General features: G+C 32.2%; 1 protein-coding gene across 1 annotated transcript; it reads right to left on the bottom strand.

Annotated features, from left to right (window-relative positions):
- Positions 1-17758: 17758 nt before the first annotated feature.
- On the bottom strand, positions 17759-18470 carry NP15.6 (NADH dehydrogenase [ubiquinone] 1 beta subcomplex subunit NP15.6). The gene has a single exon (XM_075364928.1). It carries the CDS (start codon positions 18387-18389, stop codon positions 17955-17957), a length of 435 nt encoding a protein of 144 aa, XP_075221043.1. The 5' UTR covers positions 18390-18470; the 3' UTR covers positions 17759-17954.
- Between the last annotated feature and the right edge of the window lie 5827 nt (positions 18471-24297).

The following is a 24297-nucleotide window of genomic DNA, read 5'->3' on the forward strand; positions in this document are numbered from 1 at the left end:
TGAAAGTTTAAATATCATAAAGAAAAAGTAAAAGACGTAATATATTTGATGAAATAATTATTGTCATAATAATAATAATAATAATTATCATGTAACAGATTTATTATTTAACGGGAAATGGGGAATGATCATTAAAATATGTATTGAAGGAACAACTGATTTACATTAAATAAATAAATAAATATGAAAAAGAGAATATCTTGCTATTGGTTTTACTCATATCTATTTTATTATTTGGATGAGATCAAATTAACTATTCAGTTATTTTTTACAATTTTTTGTTACAATTAGTATTATAATTATTATTGTTCAGTGTTTTATCAAAGTAAAATAAAATGTAAAATTGGCTTGTCAATTATTCATTAAGTTTATATCAGTTTTTAAGTGGATACAATATAACTATGGTTTTATTCATTAAATATTTTAAACTATAAAGAAATTTACTTTTTTATTTAATATTGATAATGTTGAATTTTATTTTGTTATACGTTTTTGAATTAATCCTTTTCGGAACATAAGATTCTGTTATGTATTATAAACTTTCTGTATCAGATGGCCATTCCAATGAGGAGGTTTTAGTAGGAGTCATTGTGCCAATGGGGGGGGGATTGATTGACCTGATGATATCACCACATAAGGTAGAAGCTTGTGCGTGGAGATATGGAAATGGAATTTTGTAGCGTATGAAAAGTTCCATGCCTAACCGGGATTCAAACCCAGATCTTCGGATGAAAGACAGAGACCTTTATTCCTACTATATTGTGCAAATTAATCAGGATAAAGAAAAAAAAACACTTTTTCAAAAAACTATGCTTTTATTCATTCTTTTACCTTTATATGAGATGTGTTCAAAAAGTAATGAAAATTTTTGTTTTTTGGAAAGAATTTCATTTATTCGTCTACATTAATATTATCTCTTTCAAAATAGTCCCCATTAGATATTATACACTTATGCCAGTGTTTTTTCCAAACCCTGAAACACTTCTGGAAATCAATGTTTGGAATAGTGTTAAGCTCTTTCAGTGATTCGCTTGTAATCTCATCTGTGGTTGTAAAACAATGGCCTTTTAAGGTTCTCTTTATTTTTGGGAGAAGAAAAAGTCACATGGAGCCATGTCTGGCGATGGCAGCTAGGGTATCATTACAGTGTTGTTTTTGGCTAAAAATTGACGAACAAGAAATTAAGTGTAAGCAGGTACATTATTGTAGTGCAAAAGTCATGGATTGTTTCACCAGAAATCCAAGCGTTTTTTTCGGATTGCTTCACGCAAACGCTGTTGAACTTATAGGTAATACTCCTTATTGATCGTTTGACCTTGTGGCAAGAACTCATGATGTACTATGCCGTTAAAATCGAAGAACACAGTGAACATCACCTTCGGTCTTGGTGACCCAGAATGCTTCCACTGGGATTATTGAGCCTTAGTTTTCACATCATATCTTTAAACCAATGTTCATCACCTGTTATGACACGTTTCAGTAGGTCTGCATTGTTGTTGACTTCATTTAGAGACTCCTGAGCAACTTCCATTTGCCTCTGTTTTTTTTTTTGAAATTCAACAATTTTGGAACAAATTTTGCTGTCACGTGTTTTTTAGCCAAAACATCTGAAAAAATTTCATAGCATGAGCCAACTGATATCCCAACATCATCAGCGACTTCTTTAATTGTGATTCGGCGATTATTCATAATGATTTCTTTCACTTTTTCCACGTTTTCATCGGTTGATGTGCTCGGGCGTTTGGGGTATTCATCTTCTTCAACGTCTTCATAATCTTCTTGGAAACGCTTATACCACTGGTAAACCTTGCTTTACTCATAGCAGACTCACTAAAAGCAATATTTAATATTTTTAAAACATTTCTACACTATTCCATTCTTATAGCAAAATTTAATACAAATTCTCTGATCCATTATTTATACAAATAAAAAATCGCTGATAGTACCAAAATACGTGTTATCCTTTTCACAGCTGACAACAGACTAAACATTCAATATGGTTACATTTGGAGGTCTGTTAGAGACGTACAGCAAGGTTTGCGAAAGAAAGTGATGCATTTTTGAGTTGGATCATTATTTGCAATGAAAGGAAGTCCACCACTACACTCCCTAGTCGAAACAAGCCAGTATGAGTGGTGAAGAAAAAGGGAGGCAGTCCCAGTGAAAGCCAAGACTTGACTGTCAGCTGGCAAGGTTCTTTCAATCGGCAAGGCATTTTGCTCATTATGTTGTGCATGAGTGATGCATACATAATCAATGCTGCTTACTACTGTGAGCTGTTGGAATGTGGTGATGGCTGCATATCGCTGTAAAAGATGAGACCAACCTATTTGAGAGGCCATCCTTCTCCACGACAACGCCAGGCTCCATACTGTATTCCAACCTACTAGGGGAAGACAACTGCCTTGTGATGCTTCCGGTCGCCACACCATCCCCCCCAGTTCCTAGCCTGATGGGCTTTAACAGGAGTCATCTTTTGCCCTCTAACTTTTTACATTTCATAGTAATAATCCAGGCCTCATTGGGGTGCCACCAATATAAATGCCTTGATAGAAATTTACATCACTGTTCTATAAACTCAGCTTTTGCCTTCACTACAGGCCTCATCCAGACATCTTGAATGCCTACATCGTTGCCCTCTGAACTAGCTAACAGAGTTCGCGGAAGCACGAACCCTGTGCCTAGTTCTACATTTTATAGAGCCAATTCGTGTGTAAATGTCTCATAAAATTTGAGACAAATGAATAATAACACACCACCAAAAATGTTATTCGCAACAGTGAAATTTATTCTTAGTTCCCTTAGTGAACTCAATATCAGTTCATACCCCTGACTTTGTTTAATTATGGACTCCAGTCTGGTCTATCAGGGAGTGTTGGACCGACCTACTCCCACTCAGCTCCATTGCAGAGTCCTGTGTGACATTTACTTTCACTTACCAGCATCGTCGAGATTCCACTACACCTCACGACTGCATGGGAATCCATGCCCTTGGCAGTGCAGGCCTCATACTGCAGTGCTAACATTCTCAAAACTAAAAGAAATTCACGGGACTCAACTTGAACATCCTCCTTATCGCCCTGTGATTTTCAATTGTTTGGGCCGCTTAAAGAAGCTCTAGTAGGGCAATGACATGGATGTGTAGGGATTTGTGTGCAATTGGCTCCTGATGCAACCAATTTTATTCTACAATGCTGCAATAATAAACCTTCCTCTTCTCTCTGGGGAAAATGTATTTCTAAAGCAGGAAACTGTACAGAAAAATAAATTATATTTTCCTTTTATTTTTCAATAAATAAATTAAAAAAAAAAATTAAATCCCGTTTATATTTGATTTACCCTTGTAACAGTCTTTAAGAAATTTTTATCATCAATTACCTTGCTTAGCACATTTGAAATTCAACATATTTTGAATAATCATTTCATTTGATCATATCTTAAAATTGAAATTTTGAACACTTTAATCAAATTCTTTTCTGATATAATATCATGTACAGTGGATATAGGAATTCTAAGCTTGAAACTATTATGAGCGATTGATGTCTTCAGAATTCTATTGACTTTTAAATAAACTTTGATGTTTGACAAGTGCTTGACTTTTCAAGAGATTCTTTTTACTGTCTACCTGTTTCTTTCAACTTTTGAAATCGTACATTTATTCAGGGATATGTTGAAACTATGTGACAACAATGGGCTTAAATTTTACAAACAAAAGATTTCTCATTTTTCTTGCAGGGATAACTTTGCCATCAAAATAGCAAACTTTTACATTGTTTATATTTTGTATTTCCAATATGAACTAGATAGTTTTCTTTTACTTTTACTATAATTTAGACAATTATCTTTCTTAGTCGCTATAGACATTGTACTCCCTGAGAACAATATCTGTATCCCTGAGTACTATAGTGATCTTAGCAGAAATAATAACAGCCTTTATTGAAATAAAATTTAAAAACTTAAATATTTGACAAAAGACTCTTTGGTCTCTTGACAATCAGAGGGATTGTATACAAAAAAAAAGAAGATAATAAAATTCTATATCAAAAATCTATATTTAGAAGCCTTTTTACAGTATTTACTTAATATTGACCAACCACTTCCATTAAGATAATGGTTCAGTTCCTCCAATTCCAAACATTCCTTGTTAAAAATCTGTACCCTTATCTCCCATAGAATAGGACAAAATGCAACAAAATGTGCGATGTCCTCTTTTTGCATATTACACATAGAACAAGATTAAAGATAGTAGCAAATGAGTACGTATTCAGATAAATCAGTTTTTAGCTATTGCTTTAATTATGTGCCAAGTCTAGTTGTTTGTAAATTAGACAACTGTGACTGTTGTTCAAAATACCCATGTAGTCTGACTTAATTTTACTCTTAATCATTTTTACAATAGAATTCACTTTAAATTCTGGGTAGACATAATCGAGTGGTACGTTATACTTTGAACAAACTCTTTCCATTCATTGTAAAAATATATTCTTTTTTCTATAATATGCCTTAATAAAACATTTGGATACCTCGTTTGGCAGCGTCAAACAATGCTGTATGTATTTTAAATGTAGTCTAATTGTATGCAGAAAAGTAAAATACACTCCAGTTTCGAGATTCAAACTATAAGCTGAAATATTCTGTGATAAACAAAACACTGTCTTAATAAAAAATCTCTACAGAATTTCAGCCAGTAGTTATGAGCCTGAACGTCCTCAACCTTAATCTTTTTCAAATTGAAGTATGTTGAAAAATATGTTATATGTTATTAATAAAAATACAAGTTTCAAAAGTTGGAAGAGTAAAATTACCTTAGTATTCTTCCTCAGAATCTGTAATGGGATAGCTTTGTTATCAACTCCATATAGACAGGATACAGTGCAATACAATATTGAAATTTGGTTACTTGAATATCATTTAAGAAACTTAGTAATGGTGAAAATCTTTGTCTTTGTGATAATTCTGAAATAAAAAACTGATGTAAATATTAATCCCTCCTGTGAAAAATTTGTTTTTTAGAATGATTTATGATTATCATTTTTGAAATTGTTTTTTTTATAAACAATCATTTTTATTGTATTTGTAGTTTATGGTCTACATTACTGGAGTACAGTAGTATATTACCTGTTTTCTAATTGTAGTTAGTTTTTATTTTATTATAGCGTGGTTCCCACAGGCAGGAAGTAAAAACTTAGGAACTTTTAGAAAAAAAATCAGGAAAAATTTCAGAGAATTACCTTTTTGTTACAGAATTAAGATTATGTTATCAATAAAGTATTTTTTAAGTAATCTCTTTCTCTGTTTTAGCATCTAGAACCACCATAAGGTATTACTTCAGAGAATGATATGTGTGAATGTGAATGAAGTGCAGCCTTGAAAAAGTCTCAGGTTGACCACCACTGAAAAGTGTGGTTAATTGAAACCCAACCACCAAAGAACTCTGGCATTCACGATCTAGTATTAAAATCCATATAAAAGTAACTGCTTTTACTATGATTTGATCCTTAGAACTCTCAACTTTGAAATCAGCTAATTTGTGGTAACAAGTTAACGACCAACCCGGTAGGCTTTTTTTGTGATAAAAATTTTCCTACTTATGGGGGACATTCAATAATTAAAGAAACAGATTGATGTAGAAATGAAACAGTTTGTAGGAAGAGTTTTGTACTTTCATGACTTTAGGTTGGCATCACTGGGATGAGCTGAGAACAGCTGATGGATAAAAACTGTTTTGTTTATAACCTTAATATTACATTTAACGATGGCATGTTCGCTTGAAGTTTCCACATTAGTTGAACAACATTCAGTGATCCATTTTTTGATTTCTGAAGGTGAAAAACCGGCTAAAATCTTTTCTCAAATGATTTTACAGTACGATGAAAGTTTTATGAGCCGCAGAAATTTTTATAAGTGGGTAGAACAGTTAAAAAACAGTCGAATCTATGTGATTGATGAGCAATGTCCTGGCCGGCCAGTTAAAGTGTCAACTCCTTCGCTTGAAACCTGCATTGACAACATTATTCGTGAACACCGATGTATTACAGTTGAACATATAGCAAAATCAGTTGCAGTAAGTGTTGGCACAGTTCATGATGTTATCAGTAACAAGCTCAAGTACAGCAAAAGAAGTGGAAGGTGGGTCCCGAAAGAGTTAATGCAACAATACAAGGAAACAAGACTCAAAGTGTGTACAGATTTGAAAGAACACTATGAAAAGGAAGGTGACCCTTTTCTAAACAAGATTTTAATGTGTGATGAAACTTGGGTTCACTATTTTGAACCAGTCCAAAAGACAAAGGATGGAATGGAAGCCCACCAGCTCACCTGTCCAAAAGAAATTCAGAATGTAAGCATCAGCGGGAAAAGTCATGTTGACCATCTTTTGGGATGCCCAATGTGTCGTCTTTTGTGATTATTTGGAAAGTCAGTGTACAATAAACAGTGTCAACTTCTCAGACATGCTGATGAGAAAAGTAAAGCCTGCAATGAGAGAAAAACATCAAAGATCTGAAAGAAAAGGCGTGATATTGCTACATGATAATGCTTATCCTCACGCCGCTCAGCTGATCCAAGAAACCATTGGAAAAATGAGTTGGGAAATATTACCAAATCCTCCCTACAGTCCAGATTTGGCTTGCGTGGATTTTCATTTGTTTGGTCCTCTCAAGGAGGCATTACATGGAAAAAACTTCAACAAGGAGGTCAAAGAATTTGTGGCAAAGTGGCTCAAACAAGAAGATAAAGAACTCTTTGCATCAGGTATAAAAAAACTAGTTCATCGTTGAGACAATTGTATTAATATTGGTGGGGATTATGTTGAGAAGTAGTAAAAGTCTCATTTTGTAAAAATACACAGTTTTTTCTACATCAGTTTGTCTCTTTAATTATTGAATTTCCCAATAAATTCCCTAATTATTCTTTTATATTAAAGGAGGAATATTCCAAATTGCAGTTAATATTTCCTCTGGTGAAATTTTAACAAAACGTTATCTTTGAAAAATTTAAAGGTTGAGTTAACTAACCCCTTTCTTGGAATTTCTCTCAAACCACCATGAAATTTTTTTTTTTGTATTTTAAGTAATTAGTTGCTTTTAAATGGCATCTAAACAGATTCTGTTTAATGACCAGTGGTTAAGCATAAACTTAACACCCATAATTCAGTCAATTGAGAAGAGGTGGAGATGTTTCGTGCTTTTTGTGATGTATGTAAAAACCATTTTGGACCGGGCAATATAGGCCAAAAGGCAGTGACTTCACACATTGAAGAAAAGCAGCATAATGAAATAATTAAGATAAGGAATTCTCACCTTTCACTGAAATTCTTTTTTATCTCAATAGTACTTCAACTCTACAGACTAAAACTTTCATTAACAATTCTGAGAACCATGGTTGTGATACATCTTTGTGTGTTAGCCTGGATCTTCTGGTTAGAGTAATAACAACAGTTCAGCAGTAAATTATACCTTTGACTCTTCCGACTTCATTTAGCCAAAATGATATACAATTCTTTTTGTTATAAAAACAATGTTTCTAAGGCGAAGATCATGTGAGTTCACAATGTTGTACAAAATAAGTTATTTTTAAGTTAATACGAAGATATCGATGCAACTTTTAAAATTATCTGTCATGATAGACATACAGCATTAAAATTACAGCTTGGAGCTATTAAATTTTTTTACGTAATTAATCATGACATTGCACCATACTTTGATGGCATTCTGCAAGTATATTAGAAGAATAATAATGACAAAATGTTTTTTCAAATAATTGTTAGTAACGTTTGTTTTCTTTATAAAATAAGTTGTTCTTTTCTAGTTTTCTTATATGTACTACTTTTTAGTTTTCCTTTAAATTGTGTTCATACGAATATTCTTTGTTAAATTGAAATGCCAAGTTTCTTAGCATATTTATGCAAACCAAGTTATTAAATATTGTTTTTTCTTTCTATGCAAAATAAAGTAGGTTAGTTTTTGTGAAAAAGTGTTAGCAATCTTAGATGCGAGCCAATTAGTTTTAAAAATTGCTTAGTTTTTATTTCGTTTCTCTGTTACTTTTACTTACAATGATCACTTTTATACTAGAAAGTTATTAAATACTGTTGTGCTTTTTTTTGTACTTTGCAATGAAATTTACTGTAACAATTTATCACAAAAAATAACCTAATTTTAAATGCTTATTGTAAAAAAAAAAAATCATAAAAAATATACTTTATAAATGAATGTAATAATAAATAATAAAAAAAGACGTGAGTTGGGCAGCTATAGGGGAAGTAGTAGAATTTGGTGGGAATCCTATATAGTGAATTTTGGATAGACCGTTTAAAGATGCTGCTGCAAGTATAAAAACTTAAAATCATTCAATATTAATTTTATAAATGTAAATGAAATATACATCTAACAAAAATGTAAAATATATTTGTAGTATGAAGGGAAGAGATATGGTAAACAAGTGTGCAACATACAGCTATTATTAGTTGTAATATGTCGTAAAAATTGGTCAACTTTTGATTAACAGTATATACAGAAGTGACTGTCATCCAGTCGATAATAACAGCATTATAAAGACTGCTCTGGCAAGCTATTACAATACAAACTCGCTCCATTCCCCTTCTACAGTACTGATATGGTAGTATTGTAGATACTTATGACCTTGACTCGACATTTACAATTATGTTCAGTTATTCTGTATTAATTTCTGTGTTTCTATATGCATTTATATGTCTTATTTGGGTTTTTCATTGGAAAAAAATTGTTACAGTGAAAATTGCTAAAATAAAACGCAAATCGACAGTCAAGATTTAAATCTACATTTGACAGTATTGTGAATAGCTAGACTATTTATACATTTTGTTTCTTTTTAATCCATTATTTTACTATTTACATTCTATCTACTACTAGCAGACCCGGCAATGCTTTGCTATTGCCAAATTTGAGTGTATTTGTGTAATTTGAGTGTATTATTATATATTAAATGAACACAATTGAGTTTTATAAAACATTAACAAAATGAACATTAGAGCTTTACCCTATGAACAAAATTTACCCTTTCACCCTTTCCTTTTTACCATATTACCTTTTCCCCATTTCCTTCCCTTCCCCCATTTATTTTTCCCTTATTTCCCTCTTTCTATTTTCTATTTTCCCCATCTTCCATTTTTGGATTTTTCCCTGCGTGTAAATCGGTCCAATAGTTTTTTAGTTTATAGCAGACACACATATCCGAAACACTGAAATGAAATCGTAAAATATTTAGTACAGCGTGTGTTGCTTTTACGTCCAACAGATATCACTGTTTTTCAAAAAAGCATGTTTTTACCTTACACAGGTGTGACATCTTAGGTATGTAATCACATGCGCATATTCGAATGCAACGTTGTCAAAATTTCAAAGCAATCTGTGAAGAACTTTCAGAGATTTAAGATTTTGAACAAATGAACATTTACACTTTTATTTATGTATATGTGCAAAAATTAAGTAAAAGAAAATTGTTTGTTATCTTTAAAACAAAATAACAGTTAATTAATTACTCATTGATAAAAGTGTGAAGAAAACTGAAGAGATCTTTTTTTCTATTGTCATTAAATTAACATGTTCTAACTGATAATCTGGATAGAATTATGTTATTATTTATAAAATAATTTTCATATAAGTGTACATAAATAGAATGATTTTCCTTCCTTTTAAAAAGGGTCCCTTTACTGAATTATAAAAAATATAAATCGTAAATTTTACATAAAGTAATCATAAAAATTATTTAATATGTGCTGGCTTGTTAAAGAGATTTATAAAGTGTTTTATTTCAAACTTATAGCTTATTCTGACAATTAATAAATTAAGAAAGATTCCTTGTTTGTCTAAATTAATGTTTAATAATTAACAAGACAAATTGATGTAGAGAATAAGCTATTTATTCAGTGACAATGAAATTTATAATAGTTTTACATAGCCTCCAGCAACATTTAGAGACTTGTCGCTTTATTATGTGAGCTGTCGGATTCTCGCAGCTTAGAAACCTTGCTGTGTGAACCAATCATGTATCGCTTCTTTGACCATTTTGTTGTTGTCAAACTTATTTTCCCATAAAAAGTCTTCGAGTTGGCTGAACAAATGAAAATCGGACAGGCTGAGGTCTGGGCTGTAAGGAGGATTTGGTAACACCTCCCAACCTAACTTCTCGAGCGTTTCTCCTATTCTCTGAACAATGTGGGGGTGCACATTGTTATGCAAGAGAATTACACCTTTTGAAAGAGGACTCTGCCTTTTCATCTTATCGCAGGTCTCACTTTCTGTTGGAGCATGTTATAATGGTACTCAGTATTCCCGGTTTGTTGTTGTTCTAAATAGTCACTAAAAATCTGGCCTTGCAAGTCCCTCTTTCTTTTTCCTGTTTAGCCTCTGGTAACTACCGTTCAGATTAATACTTCAGAGGATGAATGAGGATGATAAACATCACCCAGATGACTTTAACATCACTTTACTGGTCTGATGTATGAGTTTTGAATTTTTTGGTGGGCATATCCAGATGTTTCCACTCAAGACTTCACCATTTGGATTCAGACTCAAAATGGTTTATCCTTGTTTCATCACAGGTTATTATATGATCTAGAAAGTCATTAAAACCATTCCTTGAGCTCAGAACAAATGTGAATCCCGGTGTCTTTTTTGAGCTTCAGTCAACTGTCTTGCAACCCAACCCTAACACATTTTGCGATAAATTCAGCACGTCATGAATGATTGAATGTGCGATTCCAACAATAATATTATACACACTATCAATCTGGAAAATTCCGTTTTGCCTGTCTTCGCGAATAAGATCATTTACGTGATTTTGCAGCACAGTAGTTGAAATTTCAACCAGTTTTCCAGAGGGATGGAAATCAGTCACACTTGTTCTGTTTGAATTAAACTGTTCCTCCCACTTATACAAGTTATTACAATTTAAAACTTTCAACCATACTGTTTCAACATTCTTGAATTAATTTTTGCCGGTTTCAAACCCGACAGCAAAAATCTTATCAATGAATGTTGCTTTTCTGGCATACAGAGTTTCAAACAGAACTGACATTCAGAAATCAACAAAAGTGGTTATGTTTGAATTAATTATGATCGTACAGGTGATTAAATGTGTTCCCAAGGCTGCCAATTTGACCTTCAAAACGTTTCATTGTCATTAAATGAACAGTTTTTTTCTACATCAATTTGTCTTATTAATTGTTGGATTTCCCTCATAGAAAATTGACTTGCAGAGGCTTTAACCACAATAAAGTCCTTGAATAGACGCCAAATTTCCTGGGAATTATCTAGGATTATTGTACTCAACCCCACCAGTAAAGGTGTTGCTGGTTTGTTTCTGCTCCTACCTAACATTGCCCAAGAATACATGAAGCCATAAGATACCTTACAAAATTGCATATCAAAAATAAAATACCATTAGTAACATCAATTGAAAAACCTGGCTCTCCACTAATTACCTGAGATGATGCTGATCTGGCCCTGTGATAATGTGCAACAACAATTGAACATACAGTTTACAAATGGGAATGCCCTTAAAAGCATCATAAATGTATTAATATCTACATCATATCGGCCTGAGCTGGAGAAGTAATTTAATTATGACAGGCTGAGAATTCTTCAATATTTTCATTAATAAGTTAGAGATAAATTTGAGGTGTAAAATAAATTTCTACTGTATTATATTAAGATTTTTTAAAATCATTAAATTGATAAAATTTCATTACTTTTATTATATTCTAATGTTACGTATTTAATAATTGATTTTATGTATATATAAAATGATTATATATATATAAAATTATATATAATTCTTAGGCTGAGAGTTTATGAATTTTGTCTTTTCTTATTGTATCTTTTTTATAAGATATTTTATTGTGTAACAGATCATGTATAAATATTGCATTAAATTTGGAAGTGAATGTTGTTGCATAATGAAAAATAATTTTATCACCTAGTATCTATTTTAAATTTTTAGATTATAAAAAAAGGATTGCATTTGATAAATAAAGAATTAAAAAAAAAAAATTGTTTTGTTCTTTTTTACCTATTACATATAAATATTTATGGCTAGTGTCCTGGTGTAGATGAAAATTCAGATGAACAGGTATTTGCTCAGTTAATTAATCTTGTCTAACTTTCCTCCATTTTAAATCATAAAATAAATATTTTTAACACTAATGTTTTTAATATAATAGTTTATTCTGAAAATTATGTAACTATTAATTTTTCAAGAACAAAACTAATCTAAATTTAAGGATTATAATCATCACTAGTCTGTGATGATCACAAATGCAAAAACAACTTTAAGCGTCAACCCACCGGGGGTTAGTCTTATGATGAACTCGTCATCTTAAATCAGCTGATTTCAAAGTCAAGAGTTTTAAGGTTCAAATCCCCTAGTAAAGGCAGTTAATTTTATACGGATTTGAATACTAGATTGGTGTTCTTTGGTGGTTGGATTTCAATTAACCACTCATCTGAGGAATGGTTGACCTGAGATTGTACAAGACCATACTTAATTTACATTCATCCTCTGAAGTAATACCTTACAGTGGTTGTGCAGGCTAAAAAAAAAAAAGAGTGAGAGAGACCAGTGATGATGATTTCTAACTCTGGTGTCACCTGATGTTACTGCCAGATGTTTTTACTTACTACAAAGCAAAGGAAGTATTGTGATCGCAAAAAAAAATGGGTTTCCAGATTTAAATGGAAGTATCCAGTTTGACTACCCCTGAATCCATTTTGACTAATTCGGTGTGACGTCTGTACATACGTATGCATCTCGCATAACTTAAAAATTATTAGCCGTAGAATGTTGAAATTTTGGATTTAGGACTGTTGTAACATCTTTGCAACTCCCCTTTGGAATGCAATCAACTGAACCAAAAGTGTCCAGAAAAGCCCAAAATTAAAAAATATTTGGACTTTTTTTTAACTGTAGTAATAAGTTCTCATTCAGAGCTTTTCAATGATATATCATAAATGATATTTATTTTCATTGATCCCAGAGTTATAGCCAAGTAAAGTTTTAATTAATGAAGTATTTGGATCTTAGGAGAAGACACATCAATTTAAATCAGACTTCATCTCATTTTTTTAAAATTTAAATATATTGATTTATTAACCTCTCACTGTAAAAAAACTTTTACAATGAATAATAATTCAATAACAAAAAATATAAGTTTTTAATGAAATAAAATTATATGTACTTTTCATTTTAAAAAAATGTGTAATGTAATTAAATAGGCGTACATGGAAGTCATGTGTTGTCCACATCAGATTTTTTATGTTATAATGATTACAGATATTTATAATCTAACTTAGAGTTTATTTAAAAAATGTTCTGTTATGTTAAAATATGGATATTTTTCAAGTATTTGTAACAATATTAAAGTTTAGTATTGATAAATCATACATCTATCAACATCAAAATCTTCATTTGCTCAACATTATGCGTAGAAATAAAGACCACATCTTAACACAATCAAACATTTACTGATTACTGTAAATTATTTTCTCACACCTACTTCTACATTGTGGCCACAAAGTCCCTTTCCATATAAAGAAATAAAAATAAATTTTTTGTCATTAGTTTATTTAATATTTTTAAAGCAATTTTTATTAATAGTGCTGTTGGTATGAGGAGATTTCCTAATTAATTTTTAAATTGACACTTTCACTGTTTTATCTGACTAGTTGAATTGATAGAATCTTCCTTCAGTGCTTAACTTGGCTTTAGTCTGAGGTACCTAATTTTTTCTCTTTTGTTTTTCTGAATATGGGTTAATAAAAATAATATTCTATTTTTCTATATATTTTACCACAGATACCTTATAAATATGATAATGTCTGAGTGATCAGCTGTTTATTGTAACATTACTCTTGTTTGCTTCCTTACCGTGCATAATTTTTCTTTAATCTTTTTATTTTTCTTCTGTGTACGATGCAATCTGTTCAATTAGTGAACAATAAGCGATCCCCCCCCACACCCTGTTCAGATGATGTATGACATGTAAATGGTATGTAGACTTGTACAATCAGGTCGATCATTCCTGAGGCACATCGTTAATTGAACCTCAACCACTAAACTACACTGGTGATATCCAATGTTTAGTACTCAAATCTGTAGAAAAGCAACTAGCTTTTACTTGGATTCAAACCTCAGAACCTTCAACTTCAAAAATCAGCTGTTAAACAACTCATTTGTGACAAGTTGATCACTAGACCAGCCCAACGGGTATTTTGCATAATAAAGTGATGTTTAATACTTAGATTTAGTGTAAGAAATTAAATTTTCTTATTTTAAGATCAGTAGATGGATATCTAAAATTATGTAAATTTAATTTATATATATGTCTATTCATTTTCATGAAAAAGGCTTTTACAGTTCTTATTTTCTTTTACAATAATTAAAATTAACTTATTTTTATATATTTGAGCATAAATCTGACTTAAAATAATTTTAAACTACATATATAAAAAAGATAACCTTTTAAGTAAAGTTTTAATGCATCTACTACAATTTTAATTGAGAAACTTCTCAATAAATTTTTTTTTCCTAAAAACTATTCAGTACCTGAGAAATACAAAGATGTACATCATAATACAATATTTAAAAAAGGCCTAGTTAGTATATTAACCCTTTAATGAGTATGGTTGCTCTATGTTCTAATCGACTGGTACATGGTAGTAACCATTATACGCTGAAAAGGAGTAAGAAAAAAACTTCAAAATATTACAAAATCATAAAAGCTCTATATAAAAAATTTGGAATTAAACTTACCGTAAATAATTTAAGATTGTTCTTGGTATGATAAATTTTGAAACATGGATAAATGCATAATCCAACATTACAATCTTAACATTCAAAGGTACTGTCTTTTTTTGTTTTGTTTTCATGTTTGCACACACAATGCACTATTTTGTACAGCTTATCTTCACTGTGCACAAGCAAGTTATCATCAAAGTGTAACATTCTTAGTATGAGTTTTTAAAATATTGGGGAAGTCAAAAAGGATCTTTAGTGCAATACAATTTTATACTGTTTTCTTTTTACATTGAGGCAAAAGAAGATAAAAGCAATACAATTCATTATCATTCATGTTTGACCATCACTTCAACTTAGAAATATTTTGTAGGCCTATATTGATTTTCAAGGTTTCCTGATAGTATTAGTTAAGTTTGTTCTGTAATGGTAACACAAGATTGCAGTCCATTAATGGGTAAAAAATAAATAAATTTCATTTCCCTCTAACCCATCTAAATCTACTGTTAGACCTAAATCTGGTGGGTGAAAATCATAATTTTTTGGAGAAAATCCATCATTGTGCTTTCATTTACAAACAGGACTCAATGAAGGGTCAGTTACTGGTTGGGCAAAAGGAATATTTGACTCATTTTGATCAGAATCATTGTTCGTGTCGTTAGAACTAACTTCATCATCAGTAGCACTTTTTTCTTGTAAAACGGATTCAAAACTTATCGCTTAAAACTCAGTCACCATCTTTGAAATTGTCTTCATCGGAGTGTAAAACATCATATTAACTGTCAGTGAACATAATCTCAGTACGCAAAGCGATAAAAAAATATTTTCAAAATTATAATACAAAGAAAATAAAACAAGAAAAACACAATTTCAACTCAATTTACAAACTACCTTTTACACAATCTCAGTGTCTACATGAAAAAGAAAATATTTACAAATTATAATACGAAGAAAATAACAACTGTATACACAATGGAAAGAATTTCAAAGCTCAGTTGCAAACGTAGTATTGAAGCCGACTGAATTAACAGGAGATTTTGTGCCTATACAAGTGAACAGCAGATGTGATTGAACCCACCGGGTTGGTCTAGTGGTTAACGTGTCTTCCCAAATCAGTTGATTTGGAAGTCGAGAGTTACAGCGTTCAAGTCCTAGTAAAGCCAGTTATTTTTACACGGATTTGAATACTAGATCGTGGATACCGTACTTTGGTGGTTGGGTTTCAATTAACCACACATCTCAGGAATAGTTGAACTGAGAATGTACAAGACTACACTTCATTTACACTCATACATATCATCCTCTGAAGAATTATCTAAACGGTAGTTACCGGAGGCTAAACGGGAAAAAGAAAGAAAAGCAGATGTGAGTGGTGCCAAGAATCAAGTAATAGCATAGTCACAGCTTACATTTACAGCCTGTCTCAATCGCTTTGGCTCTGCCTAGTTGCCTTTCTCCCCCCTCAGCAACTGTGCACAATGCAGTCAAACTATCTAAACAATCTCTTTGTTGAGTATAATAACAAAGCACTTTTTCTTACAAATAAAAGTACCCTATAAAATCTAACATAATACCTTATCAATAAGGTTCACTCAGGTCATTCCGGAATGCCCTTTCTCATTTTGCTTGTTTTAAAGTAGGGCATTCCAGAACACCATTCATTTTTTAAAAATTTCATCATTCTTTAAAGGGTTAAAACTTTTTTTTTTGGGTAATAATGCAATTACCGCTGAAAATTAACAAATCTCTTCATGGGGAGTGGTTAAGGTTAAACTTAAGGTTACAGTTGGAGGTAAGATTAGAGATTTGTTGATAGAGAAATAAAGCAAAAAACTAACCTTAATAGTCATCAGAATCGGACTCTGTGTCAGCTGTTGAAGATGACCAAGAGTGCTTTTTGTACAGTGATATCTGTCATACACATGGCTAATAGCACAGATCATGTGGTGTAGACTTTCTGTAATGAATAAATTTTTGCTTAAACATAGATTCAGACAAGTGTCCTATTAGATGGTATTAACTAATGCTAGGTTAGGAATAAATTACAGTGGTAATTTATTCTAACCTCTATCCACAAACCTTAACCTTCACTGTTACCCTAACCTCTCTCCACAGAACAGATCAGCATTCTCAACAGGTCGCTATAACTCACAAAACTGATCGCTAACCAACTAGAGTACTGATAATGCTGTGCAGACTTTGACCTTGCATGGGTCATCTCATCTGCTTTCTGACATTTAGATCTTGTGTTTTCCTGACCCAACGTAGATCTACTATGATATATTAAAATATGAACAAAATTTAAATTGATTTAAGTAATTACTTAAAATACTCTGTCAATAAAAACATAATGCAATGTTTATTCTCAGCTCTGAATGTGACCAATTATTCTCCTACACTAAACTAACTGGTACAAACAGTATTCTGAATAATGGCAAGTACAAATTTTCTGGTATAATTGTACATTTTTAACAAAACAAAATAACAATTACTGCAGCTTACATTAGTATAGTTTAATCCAATGGTTCTATTATTTAACTCTTAACACAGAAATAACTTCCAAACTTATGAAAATCAAATTCAGTTATTTATTCAACAACTTAGAACTTGATTAGCACGTATTCAAAGTACCAAATAAGCCAAGGTGTATTCATTAATATTAGGAATTTATTTCTAAATGTTGCCATAAAGGTAATATTATAAATTAACAGTAAATGCAAAGGATAATTTTAATTGTAGCTCATAGAATGGTTTAATTAATAATCTTTGAAATGTGCTAAAGTTAATATAAGGTGATTATAAACTTCAAGTTAACTGATATTTAAAGATTTCTTGGCTAAAATGACATAAATTGACAAATATTACAAGTTACTGACAGAACTGAAAGAACAAGACTGTTCTTTTACTTGTTGAATTTCTTAATGACCCAACAATTTAAATAACTCATTTTTCACAGAAAATATAACCATAATGAAAAAAAACAAGAACCGATTCAGAAATTAATATATTTTATCTATAGAAGATCAAATAAATTTACAGAAGTATAATTCCAATAGATTAAATTCCATTTAATATTAATAAAACGACACAAACTGATGTAGCTTATATTGAACACAAATCAAATTTTACTAAATATATTAGAGTCTAGTCGTTCTACTTTTGTTCAAAAACACAAATATATATTAGATAATAATTTCGGTATCACCTAATTCTTCATCTGAAGGTAATATTATGGTACTTGGATCAATGAAGTTAGGGTCAATAGCGGGAAGACCCAATTTTTCACGTCTTCTAAGTTCTAAAAACGCTTCCCTCTGCTCCCACTCAGACATAGATGGTGCATAAGCGACAAAAAATGATAAAAATACAATACAAAGTGTTACACCACAAAAAAAAAATGTATGCATGACAATATTATCTTCTTCTTCAGTTCTTCCAAAACCGTAAGGTTGCCATTTACTGCTTCCACTCGTAGTTTTTGAGACAGTTCCCTCACAAACTGAAGGTGTAGCATCACTGTTTTTCTTTGATGTTGAAATTGGACGTATGTAGCACTTTTTTAAAGGAAAAATATTTCTGTAAATCAGAGGTAACCGAGTTAACCTTGATGACAACATTTTGTACTATAGAGATGTACAGTCCTTAAAAGATCTGGTTGTAATAACCCACTACAAATGGTAATAAAAAAGAATGACTGATTCGTTGCCCACAAGTACAAAATTGGCGATTCACTTTTACGACAAAATTTATAAGTACCTTGTCTTGGTAATAAAAACAATTTTGTCAGCATTTAATAAATTAATTAACAAAATTCTGTTATATCATTTAAGGCATTTAATAAATATAAATATGTTATATTCTAATAGTAAAATCGAAAAATTAACCTAGAGTCGTGACAGTATATTTGCATGATTCTGTTGTGTTGTAAGACGTTGATAATTAAAATTAATTTTATTTATTAACAAATGTTATAGTTTGAAAAAATAGTTTTTCAGTTAGCTGTAATACAGAATAGGAAAAATTATGTTCATTATCAGTAAAATATCGAGCTATTTTATACGTTTCGTGAGGTGAAGTAAGTAATTTGAAAGTTCTTTTTTTTTATTTCTTTGTCTTATATTTTCCATTGAAACAAAAAGTCCGATAACCGATTAATTGTCTGTTAGGTTCTCTATGGATTCACTAGAATATTAATTTATATCTAGAGATATACTACGTCCTTTCCATGATAAAACATCGACTGAATAATTCTGATATTGTTTAGTCTTGTACAAATGACAACACAGAGCTATTTAAAATTCATAAAAAAAAAAAACAGCATAGAAATGAGAATAACTGGAAGTGATAGAATAGTTAATGAGAGAAAGGGGATATTTAGCAAAGTTGATTTAAAAAATTTAGTTACATGGACATAATTATCATGTATAAAGATATAGATGAGAGTCCAATAGACCATTACAAGATGCTGTGGAGTATAATTAAAAACATCGTGAGTGTCTCAGTGTGAGCAAATTTATATGCTTATGACTGTACAACCTTTTTATTATAATCCACCCTTTTTTATGTGTGTAGAAATGTTTCATATAAAAAGATACCTTATTGGTAAACTATATTCTGTTAGTCTGTTTTTTATCATATTCCAAGACCATTTTAACGTGTTTAATCATTATTTATCATATGGCTCATAATATACAGGATTCTTGCTCTGCAAAAATTAATATTAAGAGTGTAAATAAGTTATTGGCCAAAGAATTAGCACATAATCTATAGTATATAAACACGCAGTCATCAGAATTATCATAACGAATAATTTTAGTATTTCAGCTGTCTAATTTCAAGAATTTTAAGTCAACTTGCTGTTCAAGAAGAGTAGTGACTACTATACCAAGCCACCGGGTTGGTCTAGTAGTGAACGCGTCTTCCCGAATCAGCTGATTTGGAAGTCAAGAGTTCCAGCGTTCAAGTCCTAGTAAAGCCAGTTATTTTTACACGGACTTGAATACTAGATCGTGGATACCGGTGTTCTTTGGTGGTTGGGTTTTTCAACTAACCACACATCTCAGAAATGGTCGAACTGAGATTGTACAAGACTACACTTCATTTACACTCATACATATCATCCTCATTCATCCTCTGAAGTATTATCTAAACGGTAGTTACCGGAGGCTAAACAGGAAAAAGAAAGAAAGTGACTACTATACCGTTATCCATTGTATGATCTTATCAGGTAATCATAACTATATGCTTGTCTGATAGGTAGAAGTATAAATTACTGGATTGTGAAGTTTTTACATTTTTACAACATGTCACGGCATTGGCTGTGTCTCATTCTTATCTTAAACAGTGAATTCTACATAATCTGACAGATGCATGCTGGAGCAATGCTCCAACCTTAAGAGCTAATTAATAGCATTGGTGATTAATTGCATTCAATCTACATTATCACTTTCTCAGTCCTGTCTCCACGCTTGGAACGGAACAGAACACAAGAATGGCAGGAGTTTCAGTATTTTTCCCTGCAGATCGCTGAACCCGGACAATGTCCCTTGCTGCTGTATCTTTCTATTATTGGGTGGATTTCATCAGTTATTTAGTGGCGGTTATAAATTTTAAGTTTTATTTATGGATGGATCTCCACGCTTGAAAAACTTCAAAAGATTGAGTTCTTTTGTATTTTTCTCATCAAAGCATAAACAATCTATTAAAAAATTAGATATCTCCTTTGATAAAATTTCTCGGAATTCATTCTTGCTGTATGAACTGTCAGACAAAACATGTGAGGACAAATGATTATTTTTCATTGCACTGGACAAAATAAACAAACCAAGTAAGACATTTAGTTATCCAAACTCATATCATTCAGCGTTGCATAATATACTTTATAATTTTCTTTCTGCCTCAAAATTTCCTTGTTAGATCGTAATAATATTTCATTTTATATGTCATTTTACCTGCAATTTTTCCAACATTAGGGGCAACTTGTGTTTTCAAGTGGTAACCACTTTTTCCAAACAAATCTTCTTAGTAAGGAACAATTATTTTACAATTATCTTAGAGTATATTTTTTGTTTGCGAAATTGAAATTACTGAAGAGTCAGTTTTTTGTTGCATCTTTCTTTGAATGGTTTCTACAGGCTTTTTAATTGATTGGATTTTTAAGACTCTCCTGGTACTAAAATTGCAGTCATTTTCATCCTCAGATGGCATAAATACTGGTCTATTTTGCAATCATCAGAATCCCACAAATGGTCATTTTCTAAACAAATTTCTTTGTAACTCTCATCATAAGACAGTACTGCAAGAATTTGTTTGAGATTTGCATACAAGTTTTCTATATTCTGTAAAAAGAGTAACACCTATTTTAGGTACTGTATTCAATAATGTATGAAAAACTTAATCAATAATGTATATAAAAAGTAGTATTTTATAACACATTTTTGTTTTTAAACATCCCCAAGGTAACACCAGTCCCCACATTAAGCACAACACAATAACCTCAGGGTGTCGTGGCAGCAGTCTCTGCCCTCCTTGACGTATCCCTTCAAAGGGCTTTCCCAACAGGATCCCTCTAGCCTCATAGGAACACGCTGACTTCCTCTTCTGGACAGCCGATGCGTCCCTCCACTGGACAGCTACCCTCTCCGGCCCTATTCTAAAGCTCCAAACATGCGTTGCATATGTCCTTTGCTGTCCGCAACCCTCTCACACCTCTATAACATCATTGGGGAGCTCTGACACCCTCAATTCTTGTGTGTAGATGGGCCAGAAACACCCTAGGCATAGAGGCTACCTCCCTGGCCCTACACGTCGCCACGCTCTGACCCTAGACTTCCTGAATTTTTTGAAGTCTTTCCTGTCTGCTTTCTTTTTATAATCAAATACGTCAGAACACAACAACCCCAGCGTTCGTAACGCCATACCTAGTATGTGACTCATATTAAGACCATATGTATAGAACCGCATATAGTAAATATATATTCAATATAGTATACAATACACAAAGCACACTACCGATATATTTAAGACATCTCATTACATGCCCTGACATTACAATATTACTACACAAAGTTTACAACAAAGATACAATGATTACATCAAAGAATATGCACCAATATTTTTAAAACTTTACAATATATATTTGCTGTACAATAAAAACATCAGAAAGAAAAAATGTACACTAATAATATTAAAATTACAATGCACAAATAAACTCATAACTACAAGGGATAATATATAGCAACATTATGAAACATTACAATAAAAATTATTTACGGTGTAATGATAAAACATAAATTACATTACATTATTGTACAAAACCCTATATTCCTCCATCACCACAAGCACTTGTACAAATTATAACATATGATACAATACAATAATAATACTTAGACCTAAAACTGAAGACATATTAACAATGCCATTTAGTTTTATATTCCCATCCCATTTATGAGGATAGAAACAAAAACTCTACTGCTACCCCACCACCCTTGAAACCTTGTGTGGAGTGCCACACATACAGATTCCCAAACTAATAAACACAGCAGCAATTACGACACAATATAAATACAAACAAGAAGGAAATTATAATACTATAAACTAAAACTAACCAGGCTACTAAACTAGCAGAGTACATCTGTGCTACCGTATCATCCTAATCCTCATGGTGAAAACTTCATGAGACCTTCCTGCCACACCAGACATTCCTTGGAGCAAAACTAGGTATTTCTTTCCTATCGCTACCTTTCTTCCTCTGCCTTCTGTTTCAGTATCCTATGTGCCAGGTTAGCCACCTCTAACCAACCCACCTCGGACTGCACCATGTGGCCAATAACAGATCCAGTGTTATATTCATCTAAGCCTGTTCCTTTAAGCTTCTCACCTGTCACAGCCGAACCAGGTGTGCTCAGCCGTGTCAACTCCCGTGCAGTACCTGCAGGCCGCCGTCCTTCTGATCTTAAACCTTTGTAGATATCTTCCGAACTCTCCGTGGTTTGAGAGGAACTAGGTGAGTTGGAAGTCAACTTCCCTGTGTCGACGATCCATTTCTCCTCGTTTTTCCCGTGGCCCCTCAGTGTTGGCCATCAACCGTGATACTGCAGACAGTAACCACTTTGCTTTGGCCTTGGTTTCCACGTCGTGGGGTCTGAATGAACGGTTGCTGTCCACCCAGACCCCAATGTACCTAGCCTTCCTGACCTGTCGGATTATCGCACCGTTGATCCTGAACCTTACCTCATGAAGCGGTCTCCTGCCCACTAGGATAACAGTTTCTGACTTGTCTGGGGCGATTGTTAGTCCATGCACTGTCATCCATGCCTGCACTTGTCCACAGCGCCCTGTTCCCTCTTTCTTCTACTTGCTCCTCGATGCCTTCTTTGACCAGGAAAGCCAGGTCGTCTGCAAAGCCAACCACTTATAACACAGTTTAGGGAAAAATAAGTAGAACTATCATCTAAATATTTTTTCCCCTACCCCCTGGGCTGGACTGAACCCACAGTGAAGCATAGTGCAGCCCAGGGGATTATCCACTCTAATGGGCCTTCCCATCAGCCCATCAGTTGGATCCTTTCAGTTCCTGCCTCTAAGCCCTAGGGCAAGGTATCCAGGCCTGACTATGTCATTCCTGAACCCCACTCTAGGAGCCAGGACTTGACCTTAACGCCAATGCCTCCAATGTGAGCGTCCTGTAAAGGGGACCCACATTGGGTCTCAGTCTTTTTTGCGAAGAGACGAGGGAGTCCCAGTGCCTCATTACTAAATACACATAACACATAACATATATATACACATATGTTATATGAATATTTTCTATAAATAGTAATAATAGTTATTTAAGTATCTACCTAAATATTTATTAAATAAGTAAAAAAAAAATTTTCAGGTTCATCTCTAATTAGAATTATTTACAAACTTAACAGAATAACAATATTGTTTTTGTAAAAGGAATTTTTAAATAAATTAGTAGATATTTTAGAGCATTATGTAATTTACCAAAAATAAAAATTGAAACAAGAAACTCAAGATCTTTACCCAAAGTCCAAAATATTATGATATGTAACAGAAAAGTAGTTTTGTTCTGCGGATCAATACAATTTTTTTTTTTAAGTATAGGTTTGTAAATTTAAATGTATATGAAATTGTTGAAACTTTTAATTTAATCTAGTAAACACAAATCATACATATTGACATTAAACAAACATTAGACATTTTACTTTTGTATTCTGAAACTAATTATGACTTCATGGAATAGTGTCGAAATACAATATTATATTTTTGTTGGAAATTTGTATTGTCATAATAAATATTTAATTCTACTACAAAACCTTTAAAAATCAGTTCGAAATATATGAACCCCCAACCCTACTAATAAAGAATGAAAATGGTAAACTGGACCATAATAATAAACACAATGTGGAAAAACACCACTTCCTGAAAACATCCATCCTCCCACAATAAAAGAAGTCTACTAAGTACTGGGTGATATAAAGAATTACAAAGCAATGGGAGAAGATCAGAATTTTGTAT

This window comes from Lycorma delicatula, chromosome 4 (genome assembly GCF_047948215.1).
Source record: "Lycorma delicatula isolate Av1 chromosome 4, ASM4794821v1, whole genome shotgun sequence".
In the NCBI taxonomy this organism is placed as follows: domain Eukaryota; kingdom Metazoa; phylum Arthropoda; class Insecta; order Hemiptera; family Fulgoridae; genus Lycorma; species Lycorma delicatula.

Excerpts from the sequence above, each read along its gene's own strand:
- NP15.6 (XM_075364928.1), bottom strand. The coding sequence starts at position 18,389 with ATGTTGTCATCAAGGTTAACTCGGTTACCTCTGATTTACAGAAATATT.